The sequence below is a fragment of the Pongo pygmaeus genome, chromosome 2, assembly GCF_028885625.2.
Source record: "Pongo pygmaeus isolate AG05252 chromosome 2, NHGRI_mPonPyg2-v2.0_pri, whole genome shotgun sequence".
NCBI classification, from domain to species: domain Eukaryota; kingdom Metazoa; phylum Chordata; class Mammalia; order Primates; family Hominidae; genus Pongo; species Pongo pygmaeus.
In genome coordinates, this window is record NC_085930.1 from 56,476,929 (window position 1) to 56,504,687 (window position 27,759).

The 27,759-nt window shown below is 49.8% G+C and overlaps 1 protein-coding gene and 1 long non-coding RNA gene across 12 annotated transcripts in view; one reads left to right on the forward strand and one right to left on the reverse strand.

Moving 5' to 3' along the window:
• MYLK (myosin light chain kinase) overlaps nt 1-27,759 on the reverse strand; it is a 280,357-nt gene that overhangs the window by 79,902 nt on the left and 172,696 nt on the right. For 9 of the 11 annotated variants that reach the window (XM_063661671.1, XM_063661677.1, XM_063661676.1 and 6 more), the window contains 6 exons: nt 19,458-19,595; nt 18,412-18,609; nt 17,470-17,719; nt 11,071-11,142; nt 9,651-10,636; nt 2,407-2,523 (listed from right to left, as the gene is read on the reverse strand). In XM_063661671.1, coding sequence (XP_063517741.1) covers nt 2,407-2,523; nt 9,651-10,636; nt 11,071-11,142; nt 17,470-17,719; nt 18,412-18,609; nt 19,458-19,595 — 1,761 coding nt within the window. Of the gene's footprint in view, nt 1-1,954; nt 2,125-2,406; nt 2,524-9,650; nt 10,637-11,070; nt 11,143-17,469; nt 17,720-18,411; nt 18,610-19,457; nt 19,596-27,759 lie in introns of those variants that run through there. The other 2 variants (XM_054480913.1, XM_063661679.1) reach the window with 2 other exon arrangements.
• Nucleotides 10,215-19,946, forward strand: LOC134739160 (uncharacterized). Its single transcript, XR_010125689.1, has 3 exons — nt 10,215-10,686; nt 11,331-11,410; nt 19,868-19,946. It is a non-coding gene; the product is annotated as an uncharacterized LOC134739160 (long non-coding RNA).

Here is a 27,759-nt window from a genome sequence, read left to right on the forward strand (position 1 = left end):
AAAGATGCTCCAACCCACATAATGCAACATTTTGCCTGTAATTTCAGGGGATGCACAAACCCACTGGGATCCCCAAGTCAACTATGATGCCTTGGGGAGTAGGGAGAGCTGAGGGGATGAGGGGACAGAATGAAGGCAGGAGACCTAGCCTAGCCAGTGGAGTGGAGCACCAGACGATAGAAAGGTGGCAGGGGAGCTGTCAAGGTGACCACAATCCTTTACTACTTTCCTAGAGAGGCTCTTGATGAAAAAATAAAGCTAAATGTGGGCAAACGCCCACCCGGCATACAGGATGCTAATATATCTGCAAGTATAGCAACAGGGAAAGAAGAGCAGGGGTAAGAGGTGGCCCTTATCCTTTCTGTCAACAAAACCAAACCCAATGGACTGAGAGTCAGTCCTGTTATCTCAGCTGGGCTCCCTCCTATCACTTTTCTAGCTCTTCTTCCAAGACCCAGCTCCCAATTTGCAGCTGGAGGCCTAACTCTGCATTTGAAGGAATTAGGGATAAATAATGATGGTCATCAAGATTAGTGGAGAGGACAAGGGAATCTGCCAGCAGATTCTGGGCAAACAAAGCCTTTTAAGTTGCAGAATGAATTCCCCAAACCTTATAAAAAAAAAAAAAAAAAAAAAAAAGAATCCCCAAGTGTATTCAGTAGGGGAAAAGGAAATTTCATCTTGAAAACAAATCTGGAAAAGGTGCTGACATTTTACAGATAAGGAGAATAAATTGCTCTCCTGCCTTCAGCTAGCCATGTAAATAGGACCTAAAGAGGCTCTGAAAGCCAATAACCTCCTTCACTAGCTCGGGAACCAGTGTGAGTCCCAAATGAGCAGAGGGGTGTTAGAGGTGGGCTTCAAGGATCAAGTTTTCAGAAACGCTATACTTTACAGTGCAGCACCTGTACAGAAAGAAGCAGGACTGTGATCTGGGTGGGTGACAGCCTGGGTGAGGAGAGACCCCCACACAGGAGTCATCAGCCACAGCATTCACTGTGCAGAACCTCAAAACGTGTCCCATGCCCCCTCTGAATTGACCATAAAGTTGGACCCATCAAGTCCGCTTCCTTAGACTCAGAGCGCCTATAGCACATATACGCACGATCTCCAAGGAGAAGTATACAGTATTAGATGAGTTCAGCTTACCTTTCGGCCATTAACAATTAATTCATGCTGCCATTGTGTTTTTATAAAAAAGACTTTCTTTTCCACCTCTCTCCCATTCATCATGTTCCATAGAGCTCAGCTTTGTGATCAGGAAACCGATTGTAAAGTCCAGAATGAGGACACGGGCTCTACATGGTGTGGAATGGCAGTGAGACAGGCTAGGACTTCAGAACTCAACTGATCACACGCAGTAGGGAGAAGAACAACCAAGCTGGGCTTCAAGATGCCTTATTTGGACACTAGTTTTTGATGTGTCTCTGATGGTTATTAACCAGACATTTCAAGGGCAAGAAACTATTTCCCAAAAACTACCTTTTGAGACATTTCCAGGTAAGTGCCAAATACAAAGAAATGATCCTGGGTTGTGAGTCCTGGGATGGGGTTCTGGCCCTGGCTCGGCCCTAAATGGGCCAGAGAGCCCCCCTCCAAAATGCATTTCCTCTCTGGATGCCCTCAGTTTCTCATCTGTAAAATGAGGGTGTTCATCTAAATCATCACGAGGTTCATCCTACTTCTGAGGTTCCAATTCTATACTCCTCAGGAAGGAGAGAAAAAAGAGTCATGAATGCACTTCCTGCATTTCCTTAGGACAAAGCCCAGTTCCTCGCAGCTTGGTACTGCCTCTTCCTAACACAGAAACTCCACTAAGACCCGGCAGGCCTGCTGTCTCCCCGATGTGTCCTCCCACCTCCCTCTGCAGTATTATTATTATTATTATTACTACCATTTTGTTTTGGCAGAGGCTGCCCTGTCCTCTCTATCCAGAGACTCAACCCCGACTCACCTCCTCTAGGAAGTCTCCCACATGGGCCTCGCTCTGCTCCCTCCTCCTCACGGCTGACCCTGCTGGGTCGTCCTGCCAGCTTGGACACTTGTTTGTTGTGGCTTTTGTAAAATACTCTGTAGTCATTTTCCTGTGGGTGTGTCTTTTCTACTGCCCAGTGCCCCAGCTTCCCAGCTCAGAAGGTTCTGGGTGTGGGGGTCAGGACTGGGAGGGGGACAGGACGGCCAGGGGAGGGGTGAAGCCATGTAGGTGATCAAGTAGGGCTGCCACTTTCCTTCCTGTCTCTTTTTCTTTTGGCAAAAGATATTCATTCATCCAAAATGAATGCCTTTGGGTAGGGAGGGCAGTGTTGGGGGCAGTTCTGTCTGACAGGCAAGGTATGGTAGGGAAGGGAGGGGCTGAGAAATGGGACCCCTGTGTATGGGTGGTGGCGATGGGTGGGCACGACCTACCGTCCACAGTGACTTGGCAGGAGCACTCAGCCTGGCCAGCGTCATTCTTGGCTACACACTTGTATAAGCCTCTGTCCTCAGGCAGTGCCTTCTCGATGGAGACGGAGCAGAGTGAGCCTGGGGAGGAAGAATTGTTGAGTGAACCAGGTGTGGTCATAGTACCTGCCCTGGCATCTGGAGCACAGCAGGTGAGGGTTACTCACACGGGCAGCCTCTGGGAGCCCAGAAGCCAGAGGCCTTGTGGGAACCAATCCCTCACTCCTCACCAAAGCCAGGGCACTTTCTGCTTATAACCCATGTCCAAAATAACTGATCCCTAAATACGTTCCTTCTTGATACCTCCTCCCCTACTCCAAAGAGTCCTCTTGTGGGGACATAATAGAAAGCTGCAAAAGAAGGGAGAGAAATAGCCTCTGCCTTTGGAGGCCATCCAATACAATAGAAGGAGATGCACACAGGCCCTGCCCCCGGACGTCACCAAAAGAGAAAAGGAGTCTGACACAGGGTTACAGACCTGTGTTAGGAACAGTGACTGGTGAGGGGGTCCCACTCTGTTCACAGCAGTGATGCTGTGACTGCATTCTGGAAAAGGGAGCTTTGAAGCTTTGAGCAAAGAAGTGGGTGGAGGAGGCTAGGAGCCCTTGTCCAGGAGGGGCACCGGCCTGTGGGAAGATCTGTTGGGAGATGGTGACTACAGCCAGGGCCCCAGGAGCTGACTTTTTAGGAAAGGTGTCTGAGCTGGAGAACCATGGCCAATGAGGGGCACTGGGCCTGCAGAGGGGCCCTCTAGGGCTGCCTCTCTTCAGAGTTGGGTCTTCTGGTTGCCCCAGAGAGAAGTGGGGGTGGCCTTCCTTCTCCCCTGGGCCTGCCTTCACTCCCAGCACCATCTTCTGGCCTGGTTTGGGGAAGGAGGTGTCAGCTAGGCACACACAGGAATCTGGGGTCTGGTCCTGGCCCCTGCCAGCTCTCTCATCCCAGAGCTGGTTACTTCTCCTCTGGGCCCCCCCTTGGGGAGGTTCCCTCAGGGTGTGGAAGGAGGCCTGCTGGGCCAGGCAGAAGGGCAGCAGTTCCTAATTCTTGCTTTCAGATGCACAAACAAGTAAATAGCAGGGCATCCTGCTCAAAGCTGCCCCTGTTGTCGGGGCAGCAGCCGTCACACAGGAGGACAGAGCCAGGTCCACGTGCACTTTGCTGCCTGGAGCTCCCATCTCATGTCCCACAAGCCACTGGCATTGGGAGGGAAGAGCTGGGTGCATTCTGAGTGGACACCAACTACTGTCCCTGTCCCCCATTACACAAATGCACAGCCTTGACCAGCAAATACAAGGAGCTTAGAAAGAGGAAGGGTGATATCAGTTCTGCCCAGAAAACCTCACTAAGGCTGGAAGAGGAAGGAAGGGTGTAATATTCCCCTTTACTCCTTGCCACCTGGGTAATGGTTTAAACAGAGAAACCTTCATCCTATAAACCACCTGGAGCAAGAGGGCTGATCTGCACCCCACTCCCAACTTCCTATACCCTAAACAGACCCCAAACCTCGGGAAGGCTTCACTCTGTTCTCTTCCCTTTGTAGTTAGGAGTCAGAATTTGTAGAAACTGTAACGGAGAGGATTTAGGCTGGAATTTTAGGAAGTCTGTCATAAGAGTAAGAATTGTGAGGCACAGGAGTGGGGAATGAAGATAACCATGTCCTGGAGAGAGAAATTTCCATTCATCTGGGTGGGCGGGAGGATGCCAAGATGACCCCTAGCCCCAACTAGAGGGGCTCAGAGGTTTAGCAGAGACCAATCCCATCTGGAAATTTTCCCTCAAGTCAGGGTGGGGCTAAGGCTTTAGGAACAGATATCCCACCCCCAACGCACATCCTGTTCAAATCCTTGATTTTCTTTCAGTTTCAGTCCCTCAGCTGCCTTGAGTCTTAAGTCAAAATGATACAAGCTGCAAAGACAGTACACAGAGAGTAGGGGGGCATGTGGACCCGGCCCCCGCCTCCTCTCCCGGGGCAAGGCATGGGGCAGGCAGCTTTTCCCATCTGCCCAGAGCCTGGACCCCTGGCCATGTGCATGGGCTTGGGGAGGCCCCCCTGGCAGGCTTGCAGGCTTGGCTACCCCCGATGAAGAATCTGGTATTTCCTGTGGGACAGTTCATTCTTGACCTCCAGAAGAAAAGCTGTTTCCCAGAGGTTTTTTTTTGAGAAGCCTCAACCTAGTGGGGAATTTTGAGAGGGAGATGAGGGGGATGGGAGAGGTCAGCATCACTGCAGAGCTCCGCCTGGGAGAGCCCCTCAGGGCTGTGGTGGAGTAAGTGCTCCTGGGTCTGAAGCTCCCCCAGCTCTCTCCTTTTCTGAGTTGGGGGCAGAGGGGAGGAAGGGGATGTGGATGGAGGGAGGGAGCTTCCTGGAGGCTCTGCTATAGGGCTGCCTCAGTCAGCCTACCCAGCCCACCTGGCAAGCCCAGACAGTACAATTCATCTCCAGGTCACCCCTGCAGGCATGGTGTCCTCCTTGTTCCCCCTAATCCCCCAGGCCTAGGCGGACCTCTTCTGTCCTCCCAACTCCGAGCTCATCCATGTCAAAGCACGGCTCACAGGGCCATTGTTGACCTGCATGCCTGTCTCCCACACCAGCTCTCGGAGGGCAGTGACCCTGTCTAACACCACTGTTTTTCCTAAGCCTGGAATGCAGTCACAGTAAAACATATTTGTCATTCTGAGAAGGATGAAGGCATATTTCTGTAGCAGGTGATCTGGTAGGATCTATGTAAGAAAAGGTCACAAACACTTCGTTAAATATAACTTACTATTGAAAAAGATAATATATAGTTTCTAAAAAAATAAAATTCAGAGTTCTTCAAGTGGATTATGCACACAACAAAGGGGGTTAGAATAATGCCTTGCTCATAGTAGATGCTGCATAAATCCATTTTTCGTAGGATGAACTTAACATGGGTTTTTAAAAAGCCTTTGCAAAATTCTGCCCTGAAGGCAATTAAAAATGAATCACCTATTCACAACAGCAACAAAAATGCATCCTCGTTGTTAGACTTGGAAAAGTGTTTTGCCAGGAGGAGGAGCCTGGCCTGGAGACAGGAAACAAAGCATAAAGATAAAGCCCTTCTCAGGCCACCACAGAGGTCCCCTCAGCTCACGGGACCATCGGCCTCCCACTCCTCAGCAGAGGCAGGTCCCGGAAGGGCTGGGGAAAGACTTGGGGGCAGAGGGCAGGCCCAGTTGGTGGTAACTCTGAACCCCATCAGCCCTGCAGCCCTAGGGGTGCAGGAAGAGGAAGGACACCTCCACGTGTCTGTGTCCTGCCACAAATCAACTAGTGGTGAACTCCAGCCCATGGCTGTCATACCTCTTCTGCTTTCCTCAGCATGAAAGGGGGTGAACTAAATGGGGTGATATAATCCTGTTTGGGGGGGGGTCTGTGGGCTATGAGCCCTATCTAAGCTACAGACATCAGAGAAGTCCCGTGAAACCTATAAACAGCGCGTCCACTAGCAGTTGGTGCATGCAGATACACAGGTTGATGGGGAGGGGACAGTGCAAGAGTCTCTCGTGGCCAAAGGTGGGTGACAACAGGAAGGCATCCTGGAGGAAGTGAATTTTGTTTGTAGCAGAGCTGACAGGGTGGGGATCAGTGCAGCGGAGCAAAAAGGGCTCGAAGTCAGGAAGCCAGGGGCAGGGCAGGTGCTGAGCTGAGTGTGAAGTATGCAGGACGGGAGGCCAGCAGAGCCATTCCCTCACTTCCCCTAGAAACCTCCTCCAACCACCAGCTTCCTTATTCCCACTGACACCACCACTGAGACCCCAGCCACTCAGACACCCATACTTAGTGGTCTTCCATTCCTTCATCTTCTTTACCTACCCCCACCCCCATTCTGCCCTTCCAAGCCAGGCAACAGGTGCCATTACTTCTATCCTTGCTTCTCGAACTGGTCATTCCCTGTCTGTGGTTGTGGCTACTATGCTAGTCTAGGCCTCACCATCTTCCTCCCGACCTCTTCAGTAGGCTCTGTATTTGTCTTTTGGGCACAGAGTCCACCAAAACCCCTAAACTGAGCTTCATATACAGTGCTCCTCATTCCAAAATCTTGCATGATTCCCTACTGCCTTTAGACTGGAATTCCTTGGCAGGATATAGGATGAAACTGGGGCCATGTCATCCTCTCCAGCCCAGAACAAGCTGTTAGCAGGGCGCCTCTGCTGCTGCGGGCCCCCGCCTGGAAGCCCATCCCCTCTGGCCTGCCTTCAGGGCTTAGATCAAAGTCCAGCACTCAGCTCCCTCTCTTCCCACTTCCAGCAGCTCCTCCCGACACACTCATAGCACTTGTCAGCACTTGGCTCTAACAATTTTATCACTGTGAGTGTGTCTTCTCTTTCCAGATCTATTGAGAAAAGACTCCCTCCACCTCTCAGAATGCCCTACTGCCTGAGGAGGGACCTGCTTAAGTGGTGACTGATAGACAAATCCTTAAGATAAGCTTTTTCCTTAACAAAACACCAGGCTCTTGAAGTCTTGGTGAGTGAAGGGACAGAAGGTGAGGCCGATTTTTTGAGACACCGCACTCTCCTGTATTGAAGCAAGACAGGCCCATTGCAAGGTCTGCTTCCACCACTGCAGGGAAAATACCAGAAACCTGGCAAGGCTAGGGGCACCATCAGTGTTTCAACCTTCGGACAACTCTTAACAAAATCGAGGAGTAAATAGTCATTAATGTTTTCTGTTGATAGACAAATTCTCAGCTGCCACCAGTATCCTGACAAAATAATAGGAATTAACTAAGAGGTCATATAGCACAGGGGTCTAGGCACGGGAACTCAGCCACCTGAGTTCAAATCCCGGCTCTGTTACCCCCAGCACCTCACATTTGGCGAGGTACTTAACTTCTCTGTTAGGTGGACAGTACAGTCGTTGTTGGGAGGATTAAATGGGTGAAAAGTGTAAGAGGCCTAAGATAGTGTCTAGCACGTAGTGTTCAACAGATGTCAGCTATTCTTTAAACACAATTTAAAAATATTTAGAAGATGTCTTACAGTTTGATTTGGGGCTCTCTCTGGAATCCCTTCCCACCTCTCCTGGTCTCTCTCTCCCCTCCGTGTGCAGCCTTCCTTGGATCATTTCTTCTGCTGCTGCTCTGGATCTGAACTGCTCCCTCTGGGATGGTTTCCGTGGGAAGGGAGGCTGGAGTGGCTAGGATCTCTAGGCTCTTTACCACTAAGGGACCAGCAGGGAAAACATACTGCAGGCACTCAGGGCACGAGAAGACAGTGGCTAATGGCTCAGAAGGGTTTCTGAGACCAGGCCTGGGGTCTGCCTTACATCGCTTAGTTGAGTGAATTGTTTGTAAGTGGCTGTTGATGGCTCTGGGTTTAAACCCCATGCAAGCCCAAGAGCAGCTGCCCCCAGCCGACTTAACCTCAGTTTCCCTGAGGCTGGAGCAGCCACAGACCTCCCAACACCAAGCCTGCTGAGACCCTGAAGCCCATGGGCAACGCCAAGCCTGATGAGAACCTGAAATCTGCTAGCAAAGAAGAATTCAAGAAAGACGTTAAGAATGATGCAAACTGCAAGAGAGGCCATGCAGGGACCACAGATAATGAAGAGATCAGAGAGCCAGGGGACAGCCCCAACCTTGTCCTGAGGATGGTGGATGCCACCCTGCATCCTGCCTGGAGAGATCACTGTAGGGCGACCTGGGAAATGCTCCCAGTCAGGGTTTCCAATCAGTTTTACCAAGGACTTTCCAAGTGGGAGAGCCCCACAGGGGCGGCAGCACAGGCTGTGGCGTCCGCTCCTCTGAACGTCTCACCCCAGCCCAATAATCCCGCATGCCTCAGGGGAGGGGGAATGAGCCAGCAGAGGTGGGGGATGGAGGAGACGACTTCTGCAGGACCCTGCCAATCTGAGGATATCCACATGGAAAAGTTACTGCGTCAACACATTAGCAGAAAATAACACACTTTTCTCTCTGCCAGCCAGTGTCCCCTTCACTCTTTCAGCGCTGAGATTCAACGTACTCAGCTGCTCCAGGTGTGCTGTCCCAGATGTAGAGGGAAGACGGACCCTTACTGGGGGCTGAGAGGGATCCTGTGATCTTCAAATGCTCCATTCTGCTTGTGAGGGGAAGGCAGGAGCGTTAGAAGGTGAGGGAGGGAGTGGGGAGGGTGCTGCCAGGGGACAGGGAGGGGAGCAGCCCATGGGGAGAGCACTCTGACACCTCAGCTGACTCAGATTTGACAGGACCTGTCCACTCCGGCCTCTTCTGTGGCTGCCTTCTGCCCCTCAAGGGTGAAATGTCACTTCCCAGGAGCTTCTTTGTACCCTGCCCTGGCTGGAGCCACCAGCATCGGCTCAGGCAGGACTCTGTTCTGCGCTGGCAACCTAATCCTCCGCTGGCTGCCAGAATCGGGTGTGGAGGTCGCCGGCCTCGGAGCTCCCACCCAGACTTGGGATTTACAAAAGCACTTCAAACCAAATTGAGGGTCCAGAGAAAATACTCCTGTGTCACCCCCATCTCTTCTCCAAGTATAAACTGGCCCATCTGAAAACTCCAGACCCCAAAAATCCACACAGATGGAAGGATTTGGGGCCCCCCTCCTCTCCCCACCATCCAAGAATGTGAAATACCAGCAAACAAAAGTCTCATCCAAATTAGGAAGCGAGGAGCTCTGTCTACCCGTGAGTGTGTACTGTATGGGCTGTTTTGGGATTTTGGCTTTCCCGACAGATCCCTTCAAACCCACAGTGCTATCAAGACTTAAGTTATTGTTGACCCCAACTCAGAGCTCTGTGCCATTTGGTCACTGCACACCCTTCCCCAAACCTAAGACGCTTCTCTAAACAGCTCTTTACTCAGAGCTTCTCCCTGGCTCCAGCCTCCGTGTCCCCCACCTCCAAGCCTGTGGACAGAGCCCTCTCCATGCCGGAGCTGGGAATTAACTCAGGCTCAGGTCTCCTCTGGTGAGCCACAGGTGGCGGTGCCATGAGAGGGCTCTGCCAGACGGGTGCCGAGATGTGAGCATGTGCCACAAGGACCAGGATCCCAGCCCTTAGCCCCAGCCTTGGTGCATGTACCCAAGGCCCCTGAGTGGGGACCTATCCTTGAGTGAGCAGGAAACAGGGGCACGGCCCTCCTACCCAGGCTATGGGCTGCTAACGGGTCAGCGAGACCAAGGCTCCATGAGCGAGCAGTGGCCCTGGTACAGAGGCCCCTTCTTCCCCAACCCCCACGCTCATTTACCTTCCTGGGAGAGGATGATGAACTTGGTGGTCTTGAGGGTCTTTCCATTCAGCGTCCAGGTGATGGTGGCTGGGGGGTCAGAAGACACCTGGCACTGGAGCAGCAGCTTCTTGCCCTCTGCCACACGAACATCTTGCAGCTTCTCCTTGAAGGCTGGGGCTGTCCCCTGGCTCTCTGATCTCTTTTCATTATCTGTGGTCCCTGCACGGCCTCTCTTGCAGTTCACATCATTCTTAACATCTTTCTTGAGTTCTTCTTTGCTAGCAGATTTCAGGGTCTCATCAGGCTTGGCGTTGCCCATTGGCTTCAGGGTCTCAGCAGGCTTGGCGTTGCCCATTGGCTTCAGGGTCTCAGCAGGCTTGGCATTGCCTACGGGTTTCAAGGGCCCTGAAGGCTGTGCATTGCTCAGGGGCTTGGAACTTTCCACTGCCTTGGCGTTCAGGGTCTCAGCACTGCTGCTACCATTCTCTGCTGGTAATTTCTTCTTGCCACCCAGCACTGAGCGAAAATCCGGGGTGGCAGGTTTTGGCAGTGGCACCTTCTCAGGCACGGGGGTCTTGGGAGTCCCCTTCTTGGCCAGGACAGAGCGGAAATCGACCTGCTGGGGGCTGTGCACCTTCCTCTCTTCCTCGGACACAGTCTTTGGCTTCACTTGCCGCTGCAGGTTGGCACGGAAATCCATCTGCTCGGCTGGGATCTCCTTCAGGTCGTCTTCTGATAGGGTCTTGGTACTCACCTTCTTCCCCAGGAGGTCTCGGAAGTCCAGCTGCTCCACCTCCTGCTGACGGATCGCCTCCTCAGTGTGCTGCCTCGTCTCCACGCGCCTCTTCAGCACCCCTCGCACGTCCTCGCCGTCTTCCTCCTCTGGCCAACCCTGCCCTCTTGCTGGCCAGCCAGGCCTCAGGGACCCACAGCGGTCACTACCACCACCATCAGCACCAACTCCTCCACCACAGAGGTCCTCACAGCTGGCAGGCTCCCTCCCCCTGCAACCAGTGAAGGGAAAAAGGAAAGTAGCAGGAGGAAAAGGGGCTGGGTAAGAAAGAAACGTCAGGGGAGAGCAAATCCCTGAGGGTGGGAGGGTAGAGGGGAGCGGGAGGGGAGGGGGGAGGCTGGCCAGGCTGTGTTTATAGATGGGAACATTGGTGAGAGGCGCTCGCTTGCTTAGTTGGTTTATTACATCGGTAATGACTTCAGTAGCCTTATAAGGGTGTGTGCAAAAAAAAAAAAAAAAAAAAATCACCCCCTCCTTCCCCTGCTCTCTCCCTCCCTCATTCCCCTTCCAGGCTCTCCCTTCTGGCTTTGGCAGCCTCAGCTGCAGGACACAAACAACTAGGGCTGCTGGGCTGGAGCTGCTGGGGCCAGGAGGAAGGTGGGGATGCGGGCATGGCCTGGTGGGGCAGCTCCTGGGGGCACTCACCGTGGAAGGGCTCTGGCAGAGCTGTTCTGTAACATCAGTGACACCTGGCAACTGCATTCGCCAACCCGGTTCCTGAGGAATTCCAAAGATCAGTCAAGATCAAGAGGCCCTCTGGGCAAAGGGCCTGTTCAGTGTGGACTTGATCACAGGCTGCTGGCCAGCGGGGAAGATGGAAATTGCTGGCTTGGCTGTGACATTCACCCCAGCCTTAGATTTAGGGCAGGACCCTCTCACTCTGTGGTCATCCTTTATTTTCTCAGCTCTTATTTAAAAAGAAGAAGAAAAAAAGAATGTCTGGACAACAGCTAAGGCAGGCATCCAGAAGTAGGAATACTTTTCTGTAAGTATATAATATAATCATTGAATCAATAAATCACTCACTCAACCAATAAAAGGGGAATGAGAAAGGCTAACCCTGCTGGGGACTGTGATAGAGCAGTTTGGTCTGGACAGATAGGCCCTGGTGGTGGGCCTGCCCAGTGACCTTGACTCTGACTCCATGATCCCTTAACACAGAAGTAGTTCGTTTCCCTCTCTTGCTCTGGAATGGAAGCACCCTTAACCTCCACTCATTGATAATGCTCTCAGATCAGAACTTTTTGTGTTAAAAACCCAACAAGTGTTTTCCTACATGAGTGGCCCTTTCTCTTCTTCCTTCAGGTGGGGAGGGCTCTGGATTCTTCGTGTCCATAAACCTGGTCAGTCTCCCGCTGGTGCACAGAGGCTCAGGCCCTCTGCTCAGGGGAGGGGCTGTACCCTGCCTGGCTACAGTGCAGTGGATTTGCAGCAGATTGTCCCTCCAACCCCATAAGGCTGCCACCTGCTGGCATTTCTGAGCTCTGACCAGCCAAGAAGGTTCTGCTCAGGCTAGGGGAAGGAGTGGAGGCAGGTCTGTGAGCCAGAGATGACTAGTGATGGTTATAACAACTGCATTTCATACAGCACCCTACAGCTTTCATGATACCCACACGCAATTCTTTCTTGATATCCACAGCATGCCAGAGAGGTATAGAATACTGCCATTCCCAATTTAAAGATAAGCAAAGGGGGATCTGGGGTGGGACCCTCAGGGTCTCTGACAACGGTGCTCCCACTCATGCCCCTGGATGTGGCCGTCTCACTAGCACTCAGACCCAACAGCAGATGTGCCAAGCTCTGTGACAGGTTCTTTACATGAGCCATCTCATTTAATCTTAGAACAGCTCTGTGAGATTAGAGTCAGCACTGTTTTTATAAGGTAAGAAAAATAAGGCTTATAAAGGTAAAGTAGTCCAGGCGCAGTGGTTCATGCCTGTAATCCCAGCACTTTGGGAGGCTGAAGTGGGAGGAATGCTTGAGATCACGAGTTTGACACCAGCCTGGGCAACGTATCAAGACCTCACCTCTATTAAAAAATAATAATACTAAAGGTCAAGATTAAGTAATTTGCCTAAACTCACAGAGCTTGCTAGTGGAGGGAGGGGTTGGGACCTGTGACCCTATGACCTTTGCACCCCACCCTACTGTGCTTATCAGTACAAATCTGGTCTGGGACATGTGTGCATCCATGCACATATGTAGATATCAACCATACACATGATACACACATATACTGGTCTAGCTGGTGGGCACCTGCACCTGGAGGTCCGTGTTTGGGAATATGTGCACATATGAGTTACATCCACCTGGACAGGCATCTGAGCATGCATTCTTGTGCATTCTGCTGGTGTATGTGGGTCTCCACCTCACTCTACAAGGCCTCCCTCCCAGTGGATGGACACTGGCAGCCCATGGCCTGGCCCAGGATTCTCAGGGGCTCTGGGGTGCTGCTCACCCTTGGGTGCTGGCACCCATTTGAAGCAAGGAGAAGCCAATCGTTGCTATCCTCCAGCCCTCCTCTAGCCTGCTGGGCTCCCCTCCTTTGTCCTTCTCCCCAGTGCCCTCGTGCTGTCCCAGGCTGTGCTGGTGCAGGTGCCTTCCTGACTGCCTTAGCTCTTTCACTCCTCTCTCCACCCTGGCCATGCATCCCATAGCCTGTCCCCTCCCAGCCACCCTCCTCAATGCTCAGGCTCTCAGAGGGCACAGATTCAAGGTGCAGGGAGTCTCAAGTCTGGAGAATTTTGAGTTCAGGGTGTTCCTTTGCTCAACAAACAGCAATTAGAAACCTCATGGGTGCCAGGCCCTGGGAAGATGAAGAGGTCCTCAGCGTGCCCCGAGTTCTCAACACTCAAAAAGGCTTATGGGCTTTGGGTGAGCTTGTAGAATAACCATGTGAGGTCACCCTGCTTCTGCCAGGCTGCTGGCCAGTGTCAGGCCACTCTTTTACTACTTTTAAGCACAGCCTTGTGGTGCCTGGGTTGACATGGAGCAGGAAGATGAGATGCCCAAGGGCTGTGTTTGCCTGGCAGCCCTTTCAGCATCTCCTCAGCAGAGTGTCCTCCTGTCACCAGTAGAACACAGCCCAGATGCAAACATCAGGAGCAGACACTGCCCAGATGGCTGCTTTACCCCAGCTGGACTCCTCTGAGGCTTTGGTGGTAGCCAGCCCTGTGCCCCAAGCTGGAGTAAGCTGTCTCTCCCCATGGGGGAAGCAGGTAAGGGTTTCTGTCACTTTCCATGACCTGTGCTCAAGGTGGGGAGCACAGACTCAGATAAGCCTCTCAAGGGCTCCTGCCCAATCCAGCCCCAGGCCTTACCCTGTGACACCCAGCAGTCTAAGGGGTCAGAGGAAGGTGGAGGACTTGGGATACCAAGGCTGACCCATTAAGTGGATCAGCTGGTGGCAGGGTAATAGCAGTAACTATTCCTACAGCCATACCCTTAAATCTCTGCTGGGCCTTTAAGGCAAACCATGGGTTCATTTGCAGCCTACAAAGTTCATAGTGGCCTCCTGCCTGGGACCCACATGTCAGATCACCTAAGCTGCTGGAACAGGGCCTTGGGGCCATCTTTGACATCTGCACGTACCCAGTTACAAAATCAGGGCTGGGGCTGAAGATGAGGCCCCATCCCAGGAGCTGCCACAGAGCATATGGGGCTATCATCTTATAAACTGAAACTTTCACAAACAAAGAGTCCTTTTGCCTCTGCTTACTAAGCCCTGAATAAGAGTCCCACTCTGGTTACAAAGCCTTGGATCCTGTCCCACCCTGAATCATCTACCTCTTGGATGGGTTCTATATGGAAAAATTAGTTTAAAGAACTAATTTCAGCCGGGTGCGGTGGCTCACACCTGTAATCCCAGCACTTTGGGAGGCCGAGGCGGGTGGATCATGAGGTCAGGAGATCGAGATCATCCTGGCTAACACAGTGAAACCCCGTCTCTACTAAAAATACAAAAAAAAAAAAAAAAAAAAAATTAGCCGGGCGTGGTGGCGGGCGCCTGTAGTCCCAGCTACTCAGGAGGCTTAGGCAGCAGAATGGCGTGAACCTGGGAGGCGGAGCTTGCAGTGAGCCAAGATCGTGCCACTGCACTCCAGCCTGGGCGACAGAGCGAGACTCTGTCAAAAAATAAAAAAGAAAAAAGAACTAATTTCCTGGCAAGTATCAAGTGTTTCAATTATTCCAGCTGGAATTTTGAGCTGACTTTTTGTCATTTCCCCTTTTGGTACAGTAGACAAGAGCTAGGAAGGGAAGAAAGGCAGAAACTACCCATACATACCTGCCTCACAACCCTAGCAGGGACAGGCAGGATCTGCCCAACCCTCTGCCCCTGCACACAGGACCCCCGGCTTCCTCCCAGCCATCCAGTCGTTCCCCTCGAAAGGCACCCTGCCTTAGATCTAGGTCGCTGGAGGAGCGAGGTCTCTGGCAGGCCTGCCACGTACCCTCAGGAAACTCTCCACTGACTTGCTTCTTCTCAGGTAGGGACAAAGCCAAGGCCAGGGCAGTGGCCTCTGAAAGGAATGAAGAGGCTGGACTTTGGGGAAGAAAAAGAGGCAAAGGCTGCAGGCTGGAGGCTCTAGTGTGGTTTCCCAGGTCCTTCCAGTTCCCTGTGCACTTGGGAGAAACTCCCCATGCAGAGCCATAAGGAATGGAAGAGCATCTGATTTATGTCAGAAGATGAGGGCTTGAACTTGGGCTCTGTTACTTGCCTTTGGGTGGTCACAAGCAAGTCCATGACCCTGAGACCTCAGTGTCCCCCGTTATTAAATGACGATGAGGCTGGATAACTTCTGAAGCCCCTTTCTGCTGGGACAGTCTAAATTTTATGACTGTCCCCAGCTGGCCCCAGACAGTCTGCTTGCCGACCTCCTGGTGCACGCCTCCTCTCTGGCCTGGCAAACTTCCCACAACCCTTTGCTTGACTCTGCCCCCACCCCACCCTTTCTTGCTCGGCCTACTCAACAGCTCAGCCTTATCACATTTGCCAAGACTCAGCTTTCCTTTTCCATCAAAATCCCAAAACAAGCTCATCTCCTCTAGGATGTCTGGCTTGAGTAATGTAAGTATTATCTCAAAGTGCTACTCCTTCTATACTGATGAGATCATCAGCAGGTATTTTTACACATCATCGGTTTCCATTCTTTGTACTGACCTAGGAAGTAAGCGTGTACCTTCTCCCCATTTTGGAGGCAGAGTGGCCTTCCTGGTAATAACTAGTTCAAGCATAATGCAAAGGCAGTTGATGCATTCTGAGTGTACTGCTAATAATAGTAGGGTGACCAGCAGCTCACAAGCATCCCATCACTTGACCGCAACAGGCATGTCGTTGAGCTCAGCTGAGAGCTGATTTAGCCTTGCCTAAATCAGCAGAACTTTATAGGAGACCCAAAGACTCCTAAGAAATAATGAAACTGCTTTAAAAAAAACTAGCTATTTTTAATAGTTATTAAGTATTGGGGTGGTTTGTTATGCAGCAAAAGATAACTGATACAGGTATAAAGCACATGGTCACAAAGGACCTAAGGGGATGGGGTACATATTGGGTTTTGCAGTAGCCTTGGCATTTAGCTCTAGAGCCTATTTGTAGCTCAGAGCTGTGAACATGATGGGCTCAGCATGGGGAGATGATAAAGTACAGGCGAGAAAGCCCCTTGCAAAGTGGTCAGGTACCCGGGCCAGGACAGGTTTAACCATCCTCAGGATGTGGCACAACCTCCTATTTGTAGGTTAGGTGCAACAAATCCTCTTCTTCGATGCTTACACCAACCCCAGGACCCACAGAAGGCATTCTGTCTCCATCAATCCAGGGCTGGCATAGGATTTTAAGAGACAGGGCATTTCCAAGGTAAAAGAGCATTTCTGAATCACATTCATCTAATAAATAGCTACCCAGTGTGGACTATGGGCTCGCCACTGTACTAGGCCTGGAAATGTAGCAGTGTGCCTCATGGAGCTGACCTTCCCATGTAACCTAGCAAGCCCTTGAAAAGGAGAGAAAAAAGCAATGGGGAAAGGTAACCTCCCTGTGGTAGTTTAAAAATGTCTGCAAATTCTTCTCTCCAAGAGGTGGAACTGAATTTACCTCCCCTTGAGTATGGGCTGTACTTAGTGACTCACTTCTAACAAAGTCGGAAGTGATGGCGGTGGCTTCCAAGGGTAGGTCTTAAAAGACACTGCAAGCTCCGACCTGGGCTCCCTCTTCCATCACTGGCTCTGGGGAAGCCAGCTGCCATGCTAAAAAGACACTCAAGCAACCCCACGGAGAGGTCCACAAGGCAAGGAGCTGAGTCCTCCCACCAACAGCCAGTGAGGAGCCGAGGCCTCCCACCTACAACCAGTGAGGAGCGGAGGCCTCCCACCTACAACCAGTGAGGAGCCGAGGCCTCCCACCTACAACCAGTGAGGAGCCGAGGCCTCCCACCTACAACCAGTGAGGAGCCGAGGCCTCCCACCTACAACCAGTGAGGAGCCGAGGCCTCCCACTTACAACCAGTGAGGAGCCGAGGCCTCCTGCCACAGTCACGGGAGTGAGCCTTGGAAGCGGATCCTCCAGTGTCAGTCAGGCCTTCAGAGACTGCAGCCCCTGCCGACATCTTGACTGAAACTTCAAAATCATCCAGCTAAGCTGCTTCCAAATTCCCAGCTGGGAGATGATAAATGTTTCAAGCTGCTAAGTTTCAGGGTAATTTGTTACACAGCAACAGATAACAAATGCATTCCCTCTATCCCCCTGCTTTTCCTACTTTAATCTATTCCTCCTTCCTTCATACCATATACCACATAATGGGGGAACAGGGATGTAACAAGACAGGATTCTGGGGAACTGAGCTCAAAAGGGAAGGTTCTAATGAACACTTGCTATACTGAAGTGGAATCAGCAAAAGCCTGTGAGCAGCACTGAGCCCGCACTTGCTTTACCTGGAAGTCCAAACCCCACAACGGTTTATGTTTCTTCTGGCTGCCCAGACCCAGGTTAGGGGAGCTAGGAATTTGGAGGGAAGGGTTAAGGGAGGCTGGCCGGACATGCAGACTCACTTGAGCAGGATCTCATACTGGCCGGCATGCCAGGGCTGCACCTTCTTTAGAACCAGGGTGAACACGTCCTCATTCTGAAGCACCTCGAAGTGGCCAGTGTCTTTGCAGAGGGCTTTGCCATCTCGGAGCCAGTGCACGGTAGGAAAGGGGTCACCAGCTATGGCGCAGGAGATGAGGACACTCTGGCCCAGGGAGGCTGTCACTGAGCGAGGCTTACTGATGAACCAGGGCTGGGTGCCATCGTGAGGCTCTGGAAGTTGGCAAAGGGCAGAGCTAAACAGGGAGGCCCCTCAGCAGGCAGTGTCCACTCAATTCTCCATGGAGGTGAAGGATGGGAAGATAGCATGTCACCCAAGTAACAGCTTGTCCAGAAATCACTGTGATTGGATACACAAATGCAGCACACCCTTCTCATGGCATATCCATCTCGGATACATTCTCAGAGGATATTAACATGACTGTATATCCAATGTAAAGGGAGGTAGCCCAGAAGGCACAGGGGCACCAAGCCAGGTGCTAATGATCTGTGTCCAATGCGTGTGATTAAGAGTTGTCACTCACTTTATGTGTGCTTAACTTGCCTCTCCTCTTAAATATGTTATCTAATGGCAAGGACCCTGTTAAGCCCATAACTCACCTCAAAATCTATCACTGCCAAATTGTTAAGTGTATTACAGATTTCCCTCTTAGTACTCTATGCACCTTGGCACCAGTAACCCAGAGAGGGCAGGGACTTCAGAAAGCTGGGAAGGGCAGCCCCATTCAGTCAGAGCTTGTGATGTTGGACAGGGAGCTGGCCTCTGGGGCTGGGGTGGGACTGAGGGAGGAGAGGGCCCACAGTGGGAACAAAGTAGCCTCATGTGGTTTCCTTGCCTCCAAATCACTTTTGGAGAGGCTGCAGCAGCATCTCCTTCGCACTCACTCTGAGTGGGTCAGCCTCACCTTGTACCGTGAGCATGGCCTGGGTGCGGACCTCTCCAGCGCTGTTCCAGGCCTCGCAGGTGTACGTGCCTGTGTCCTCTGGGAACACTTCCTGGATACAAAGGCTGTGCTGAGTGCCTCTCTGTTCAAAGTGGAAGTCCTCTGACTCTTGGATCTCATTCCCATTGTGCAGCCAGATGACTTCAGGGGGTGGATTCCCTGAACCAGGAGGAGGGGAAGGGGGATTGGTTAGGGAGGTCCTCCCCGGCCATGCAGCAACTCTGCACTGAATGCAGTGATATTGGATGAAACACTCCAACAACTCTCTATGCTTCCACTTCCCCATCAGTAAAATAGGAATTCAAATAGGATCTACCTCATGGGTTTGTTGGGAGGACCTTAAAATTTGAATAGAGCAACTAAGAACATCTGAGATTTGGGAAGTTCTCACATAATTGTTTTTTTTTTTTGAGATAGTCTTTGCTCTGTCGCCCGGGCTGGAGTGCAGTGGCACGATCTCGGCTCACTGCAAGCTCCACCTCCCAGGTTCACGCCATTCTCCTGCCTCAGCCTCCCGAGTAGCTGGGACTACAGGCGCCCACCACCACACCCAGCAATTTTTTTGTATTTTTTAGTAGAGACGGGGGTTTCACCATGTTAGCCAGGATGGTCTCGATCTCCTGACCTCGTGATCTGCTGCCTCGGCCTCCCAAAGTGCTGGGATTACAGGCGTGAGCCACCGTGCCCGGCCCATAATCTGGTTTTGTACCAGTCTTCAAAACCTTCCAGCTACACTTGCCACACTATATTTTCAAATTAATCTCTCACTGCTCTAGCTCTATGGCCATCTTCTTCCTCTGGATCATTTAATCATGAATCCAGAAAATCCTACCCAGAGAAGGCAGAAAAGAGAGGACAAGAGTCTCCATTTCTTTGGGTCCATCACCTGATGGTCCCATCTGATTTTCTGGTGGATCAATGATCTGAGTGGGTCCTCAGAGAGCAATACCCATTGCAACCAAGACCATTTTCATGTTAATCCCCAAGAGAGAGCTGCAGAGACAGACCTGACACTTGGACAGTCATAGTGACCTGGCTTCCATCCATGACTTTGAGATCAGAGAGGCCCTGCAGGAATACGGGTGCAGTGGGCTTGTTGGGAGCCACAGGCAGAAGGTACTTGCTCTTCCCGCTACTCTTCTTTTCTGTGTGGTAGAAAACAGAACGTGGGGTGAACATTCATGCATTCATTCAACAAACACAGACTAAATGACCACTTGGTACATGACTGTGTTGATGCTCAGGTTCCCATCAGAAACTGGCAGCTAACAGATAAAGAGTGTTTGGAGTTTCTAGAGATCATTAGGAACAAGATGCCTCTGCTTGGCAATGACAATGTTCTCGCCTGATAGCCAGGAATGAACAATGAGTTCTTATAAGTTTGTGAGTTTTAAAAAATATTTTATTTATTTTTCAGATAAATGATATGCTCACATGGCACAAAATTCAAAAGGTACCAAAGAGTATGGAAAGTCTCCCTCCCACCCCATCCCCCAGCCACCAGTCGTCTCTCCTCAGAGGCAACGAGTTTTCAGTTTCTTGTTCATCTTGCCAGAAATGATCTACGTGTGTAACATATAGAAGCAAACAGGCATTTATTTTCTTCTTAAAAAAGTAAATGAAAGCATGTTACACAAAATGATTGGCATCTCTTTAATTTAACAATACATCTTGGTGTCTCTCATAAGACAGAACTGAAGAGCTTCTTTGTCATTTTCTATAATTATATGGTGCTCCATTCCCATCCTAGGAGGTTTTAAGCACTTCACAAAAGCCAAAGACACCACACTCATTAGAATGGCTAAAAATAAAAAGACATCACATCCCAGGAATTGGTCTTGACAAGGATGTGGAGCAACTTGCAACTCTCATACATGGCAGGTGGTACAGAACCTTCTGAAAACAGTTTGGCAGTTTCTTAAAAAGTTAAACATATACTTCCCTTAGAATCTAGTCATGCTACTCCTGGGTATGTCCCCGAGAGAAACGCAAGCACATATCCATACAAAGTCTTGTACACAAACGTTCAGAGCAGCTTCATTCACAATAGCTGCAAACTAGAAATGACCCAAATGTCCATTAACAGGTGAGTAAAACAAATTGTGATATATCCACACAATGGAATATTACTCAGCAACAAAAAAGAATGAACTACTGAGGGTACCACAACAGGGATGAATCTCACAATAATTATGTTGAATGAAAGACACCAAGCTGTAGTCCCTGCTACTCGGGAGGCTGAGGTGGGAGGATCACTTGAGCCTGGGAGGTTGAGACTGCAGTGAGCCATGATCACACCACTGCACTCCAGCCTGGGAGACAGAGCAAGACTCTGTCTCAAAAAAAAGGAAGATGCCGAAGAGAGAGTACATGTTGGATGACTCCATTTATATAAAATTCTAGAAAATGCAAAGTCCAGTGACAGAAAGCAGGTCAGTAGTGGTGTGGGGCAGAGGACGGAGGGTTGGATTATAAAGGGGCATGAGGAAATATTTGGGGGCAATGGGAATTTCACTTTTAAAAATCATGGCAAAGGTTTCATGTGTGTGCATACGGCAAAACTTATCAAACTGAACACCTTAAGTCTACGTAGTTTATTGTACATCAATAATACCTCAGTAAAAACTAGGAGAAAAAATCAATTTCTCTGAGAGAGGGAGTGCGTCGGCAAGTCAAGGAGGAGGGTGAGAGGCCTGGCCCCTCATTCACATTCAGTTTCTTGTGGAGGTGGGTGAACAGCATTTCCTCAATTCTTGGAATCCCCGCCTCACAGGAGCTGAAGGGGAGGGGGCAGCAGAGTGGCTGGCCCTGCCATCTGCATCTCACAGGGGACAATCCTGGTGCAGGACAAGCCATGGCTGCCCAGCGTCTGGTCTCTCTCTTGGTCCTGTGAGCCAGGCAGCTTGACTTTTAGTAATGCCATTTTCGCGTTTTTTGTTTTTGTTTTTGGCAGGTGCAACTGTTGAGAAGGGGAGGGTTAGGATATCTCTAACTTAAACCCTAAGTTTCTGGGGAAAGGGCCACTGGCATTTTGGGTTCTTATCAACACAGGACCACAAATACTAGACCTTCTTCAGGAAGTGGAGCCATGGGGAGGTTTCCAGGGTATGTAATATATCTGGGTAGGTGTCATCTCCAAAGTTGCCACTGAATTTTTATCCACTGCCACAGAAAATGAAAGCAGGCCTACTGTAGAACTCTCCTAGCCCAGCCTCTGGGAAACTGGGTGGGGAGAGGCTGGGAAGGCCCAGGAGGCTGGAGGAAAACTTCCCCCAAAGCAGGTGCAGTTGAAGGGCATGGAGCCTGAGTGTGAGAGCAGGTAACCCCCCACGGTCCCCTTGGAAGATGGGGCTCTCAGGCCCCTGCTGCTCTCCGGTGCTGCTGACTCAGCGTCGCAGCCTTTGATGGAGGGCCGCCAGGGGCCTTGGCAGAAGCACCAGGAGCGGGCTTGGGGACACAGGATTGGAAATACATAGATCTATCTCGTTTCTCTCACTAGGCTGCAGCAGTCAGGAGAGCTGGCTGCCTCGGGAGAGTTGAGGAATTTCCTGTCTTGCACAGACTGAGAAAGCTCAAGGACAAAATGTTTTTGTCTTTCCACAGCACTCCCTGTTCCTGCCTCTCTGCAATCTCAGCGAGTCCCCAGCCTTACAGACCTTCATGCAGATGGGCTCAAATTCTTAGATGCTATGGGAACGTCACCAATTCCAGCGCACTCCCCTTTAAACCTGTGGCAGTCTCCTCTTCAACCCCACCTTCTCTGGGTTCTTCCCACCGCCCCTGTTTCCTGGGGGTTTGGCAAAGCCAAGTCACCCTGTGGGTCTCAGCCACTGGGGAGTAAAAGCCTATCTTCCTCTCCCTCCCCTGGGAGCTCAGAAGTACGCATGAAAGGGTGGCCTGGGAGCTGCCTCCCACCTGGCAGCTCACTGGTTCCACCTGCAGCTGTGGAGGGGATCCTGGCCTCAGGCAAGTCTCTGCCTCTGTCTGAAGCCCCACTTCCTCATCGGTCTCTAGGGGGGAGTCGTGGTATCATCACAGGACTTTGGGTAGTTTTAAAGAGATAATAGGTAAAAATACTTTGTACAACCATTCATTATCAATGAGAACATTTGTATGAGCCTAGCATGAGAACCGACTCACATCTATCCACTCGGGGTCAATTACTCGATTGGTTTATCAGCAGCCAAAGAACCAATGGAGTCTGAACTTCACCCAAGGATTATGGACTCATTTTTATAGGACCTGAGGCAAATACTGTTAGGAATACAAATGCGTTGCTTAAAATGATCATGGGCTATATCTCAAAGTAAATTGAGGACAAGCTTTCGTTGCACCCCCTCCAGGAGATGAGTGAGTGAACTTGGGGGAAACTGGCCGATCGGCAGACATTTAGTTCAGTGTCACTCATTGCCCCTGGCCCTGTGTTTTGTTCCCCAAAGCCCTACAGCAAGGAAGAAGGGAAGATAGAAATGATTGGGAGTGAATGTTCAGAATGAGCCTGTTCTCAGACAGGCAAGATGGGACCCAGTCCCAACTCACCATTCCACTGTACTGGTTCAGAGACAAGGAGAGACTTAACTAAGAGGAAGTGACTTGGCTAACATCATGGGGCCAGTGTGGGCAGACCCAGAGCCTTCTGACGACAAGGCCGGGATGTTACGTAGGCGTCTCTTCAAAGGGAACCCGTCTCCTCCAACGGTGCCCATGGTGACCGCTCCAGGACAAACACACTGTCAGCTGACCCACATCCTAGATCCTTGACAACTGAGAAAAACTAAAGCAGAACAGAGACAAGCCAGGTGAAAAAGGCAACACGTGTGTGTGTGTGTGTGTGTGTGTGTGTGTGTGTGTGTGTGTGTGTGTATTTCAATTCATTCCAAAGCCAAACAAATTATTCTGGCTCATCTCTGGCCTCTAGACTCTATCAGTTTCTGCTCACTCTTCTGTGGACTTAGGTAAAATACGAAGGGACAGATGGAAACTGCCATTCTTAACTCATGGCCCTGGCTGTGTGATCTGAAGCAACTTTCCCAAAGCAAGCCTCGGTGTTCTCTCCTCCAAACTTACGGCAACATAATACTGAAAAGTATAATGTCTACATCATCAATATACTGCATGGTAATATTGCAGGGTTTTAGATGATTAAAAAGTAACAATATAAAACAGCTAGAACAATACATGGCACACAAGAAGTATAAAAATCAATGTTTTCTGACTTTTCCAACCCAACTAACTCCTTTGGTTGTGGAAATTCGACCTGATAATAACTACAATGAGAAAACCCCCCAAACCAGAACTTTCACATAACGATGATTCCTTATAAAGCCCAGTGCTCCAGGATTCTAAAAGATGTTCACAGCTCATTCAGTGTTATCCTCAACATCTCGGAAGTATTGGGCAGATTGTGTCCATTTTACAGTGGAGAGAGCTGAGACTCAGAGAAAGAAGCTCGCCTGTCCTAAGGTCCTGGGGCTGCGATGCCCCATGAGGAGGGAGATGCTGCTGGCGGGGTCCTGGTCTGAGTGCTTTCCCTTGACTGTTCTGGGAGCAGAGGCAGGTCTCAATTCTGCGAGGAGCTTTCTGTCATCATTCATATTCATGTCCAGAGCTACCCATTACCCTGGGAGTCACTCCTCTCTGCTTGTCCTTGGCCTCCTTCTAGCATCATCCTGGTTTAAGGACTAGGGTCTGAGGCAAGAGGCCCCCAGTGACAAGGTTGTCTCAGAGAGCCCGAGCCTTCTTCGTCTTGGGAGGACACACACTGGTCATGGCACACAAATAGCAAGGGATGCTTTGCTGGGACCCAGTGACAGACTTGCCCAGCTCAAATGGGGCCACACTAAATATACCCTGGGTTTCCCCACAGCTGTGCTTCCTGCTGCTCTGCTGAGACTGAGCCCAGAGAGGGCCTTCTTTCTGGAGTGCAGAAAGGGCTGAGTCTCCTTGCTTTCCTTGCCTAGGATTAAGGATCTAAAGTGCATTTATCTGTTGCTCTGTTACTTGGTATTAGCCAATTCACTCCCGGACTCAGTCATTAAACTGCCACTGTCCTATTTTGACAGAATGGAAAAGGATTGATCGGGCCATCCTCCCATGGAAAAGACAAGCACAATGACTAAGAATAAGCCAAAGCAGATGCTGACAAGTGAAAACGATGCCATATAGACGAAGCTGTTAATAGGACTTAAGAAAGAGCAAGAATGGAGAAAGGGAAGAATACAGAGAGAGAAAGAAAAAGAGGCAGTGTGAGGAAGAGAGAGGGGGAAAAGGGAAGCAAAGGAAGGGGAAGAGAATGAGAGACAGACAGATAATACGCACTCTCCCCTTTATGATTCTACTGACCCATGGAGTTTTTCCGTCCTTGCCATTTTGGCTGTTTTTGACTCATTAGAAGTTGTTTTTGAAGCCAGTTCCTAGTCATGAAACTAAACATGAAATGATCGCTCTGGTGAAGCAAAAGCATCAAACGAATGACCTATCAGGATCCCAGAGCAGCCACACAGAAAGCCCATGGGCTGAAGCAGGTGGGGGCCTGGTGCTGCTGCTGATCGACTGGGCTACTGTGGCAGCTGACATCACCTCCTGAGCATCACTTTCTTCATCCGTAAAGTGAATTCGGAAGTGTCAAGTGGAGTTGTTGTGAGAATTAAATAAAACAAGCCAGCTTTTCTAGCCAATTAGACTTTTCCTATCAAACAATTCCTTCTTAAAAACAAATTGATAGTGGTTTTACTTTAAAAACCTAATATAAATTGATACCCAACATGGCGTTTTGGAAAGCTTTTATTTAGAGGAAGAGTTAGGAGCAGTTTGTTACCTCTTGCACTAATTCTTCTTATAAAATAACCAGTAAAGCCTCTTCTTCAAACCCAGCACCAGGAGTGAGGCCTTTACCTCTTCTAGGACCTGACACTAGGAACCCACTGCTGCCTTTGTCCTGGTGGCTGGCCAGGACCTGGCATCTCCTTCTGCACTACAGTAACTCTCCTGTCTTCCCTTCACAGCCCTTCCTTTTCTTTCTGTGGTTTTAGCAGGAAAAACAACTAAATTCTGAATTTCTCCTTATAAGTGTGTTTTTCTACCTGCCAACATTTGCTGGTCAACTTGCTACTTTCTGAGGACCCAAGCTCCTGGATCCAAATTTGCATTCAACACATGTTTGCCTTAATCTTGGATCTACCAAATATTTTCCTTAGGCTTTGAACATGAGCTGTATTCCTTAGTTATTACAATGCAAAATACCATTCCAGCAGCAATTCTGATTCACTCCAAACCCCGTTATACTATGGAAATTCAACAGATCACCAATTGAGGGGGCACCATGGAAGCACAGTTCCCCCATCTTTCTTTATTTGGAGTTGAAAATCCAGCATGGTCCAGGGATCACCACCAGCCTCCTCCTTTCCCTAAATATCGGGATTGTTAACTCTGGAGGATTCATCAAAGGAGAGTTACATTCTCCCTGCTGACGCGCCGTGCAGCCCCTTCCCATTTCCAGGGGGTTTGTGCAAGCTGTAAATCCCCGGGGCATCTGAATTCCCCTTAAACAAAAGGCTGTCTCCTAACCAAACAGAACCTTCTTGAAGTCAGCAAAATGGATACTTTGTGGCATAAAAAGGATTTTTCCTCCCATAGCCTTGTTTTCTTTTGGCCTCCCTTCCTCCCAGAACTTAAGAAGCAAATGGGAAGAGAAGTGTGCGAGGAAAAGAATGAAAAGAATAATGACGTATAATATCCCAAAAAAGATCTCTGACCAGTAATGATAGGGTTGCTAGCTGGGAAGCAAGGATCACTGAAACCACAGCCTTTTCACTGTCTTAGAAGCTATAATCACACTCTCAACATAAAGGTATAGCATCCAAACCACCCACTGCTCCCTCCCGGTGCGGGCCTGGAAGCCACACTCTCAGTTACACTGTCATCACACAGGTCACATTTTGCCGCTGGGAGTTCAATGCTGCGATTCTGGATGGCATTCTTGATCTGGGTCTCCATGTAATTATGACTGACTATGGGCTGTAGAGGTGGAGAGTTATAAAGCTCTATAATGGCCCTATTAGTAAAACGAGGCTCAAGTTCTATGGTATGGGCACATACGTACACGTATATGCTCAGAAGTCTTTCTGTAACACAAAGAACCCACGTGGTACACAAACCCAATTCTGTACTCAACCTACATAAAATGAAAATATTAGTTATAAATTTTAACATGTAATTAATTGCTTGCCTTCTTAGAGTTTAAAGGCTTGTGGACAGATGTTTTGAATAAACTAAGCTTCTTAATATATATAAAAAAGGCAAGTTAAAATTGGTATTTATTCTTCTTCAATATATTTTTCTGTAGCCAATGTAAGTATTTAAGAAGTTGTCAGTGTTTTTAAGCTTAAGGAGGTCAGGATCCATACATTATGCTAACTAGATAGATTGTATAGTGTCCAAAGTACCTGGGCATAACCAGGGAAGACAAAGGAGGTGGCTCCAGGCTGCCCCGCAGAGTGCCTGGTATTAATCTGAAAACAAACTCTGCCTCTACTCATTGCCAAGCAAACGCTGACTTCGCTGGTGCCTGTTGTCTTCATTAGAAGCTCTGCATCAAAACAAATACTCTAATAAATATGCTTGTTATATTTTATTATCTATTCTAGAGATCATCTTTTCATCTTTTTAACTTACCCACATTTTATGTCCTTAGATGCCTTAAACAGGCCCATCAGGCCTTCAGTTAAATAAACAAACCGTTAGGCTGAGAAACTATGTCAAAATGGGCACAACTAGCAGGCTATTAATAAATCTAGACACTTAAGAATTTTAGCCTTGATGGAGATACTCCAGGGGCAAAAAAATTTAAAATATTCTAGCCCAAGGAAGCCCCCAGCAATGACTCAGTCCAAACACTGTGAAATATATACTGTATTTCAGATATTCCTGGGCTCTGCAGGAATTTGAATTAATCATCTTTTAGACTCATCCTGGGTCAGGAGGAAAGACATTCATTGCTTGGTTAACTACAGGTGAATTTTTTTTCCCTAGCCTGTGTTGGGGAAAGAAGGAATATTTGTTGAGGGACTCTTTTTTTTTTTTTTTTTTTTTGAGACAGGGTCTTGCTGTGTCATCCAGGCTGGAGTCCAGTGGTGTGATCACAGCTCACTGTAACTGCAGTCTTGACCTCGCAGGCTCAAGCAATCCTCCTGCCTCAGCCTCCTGAGTAGCTGGGACTAGAGGCATGGGCCACCACACCCGGCTAATTTTTGTGTTTTTTGTGGAGATGGTGTGTCACCATGTTGCCCAAGGTGGTCTCGAACTCCTTGG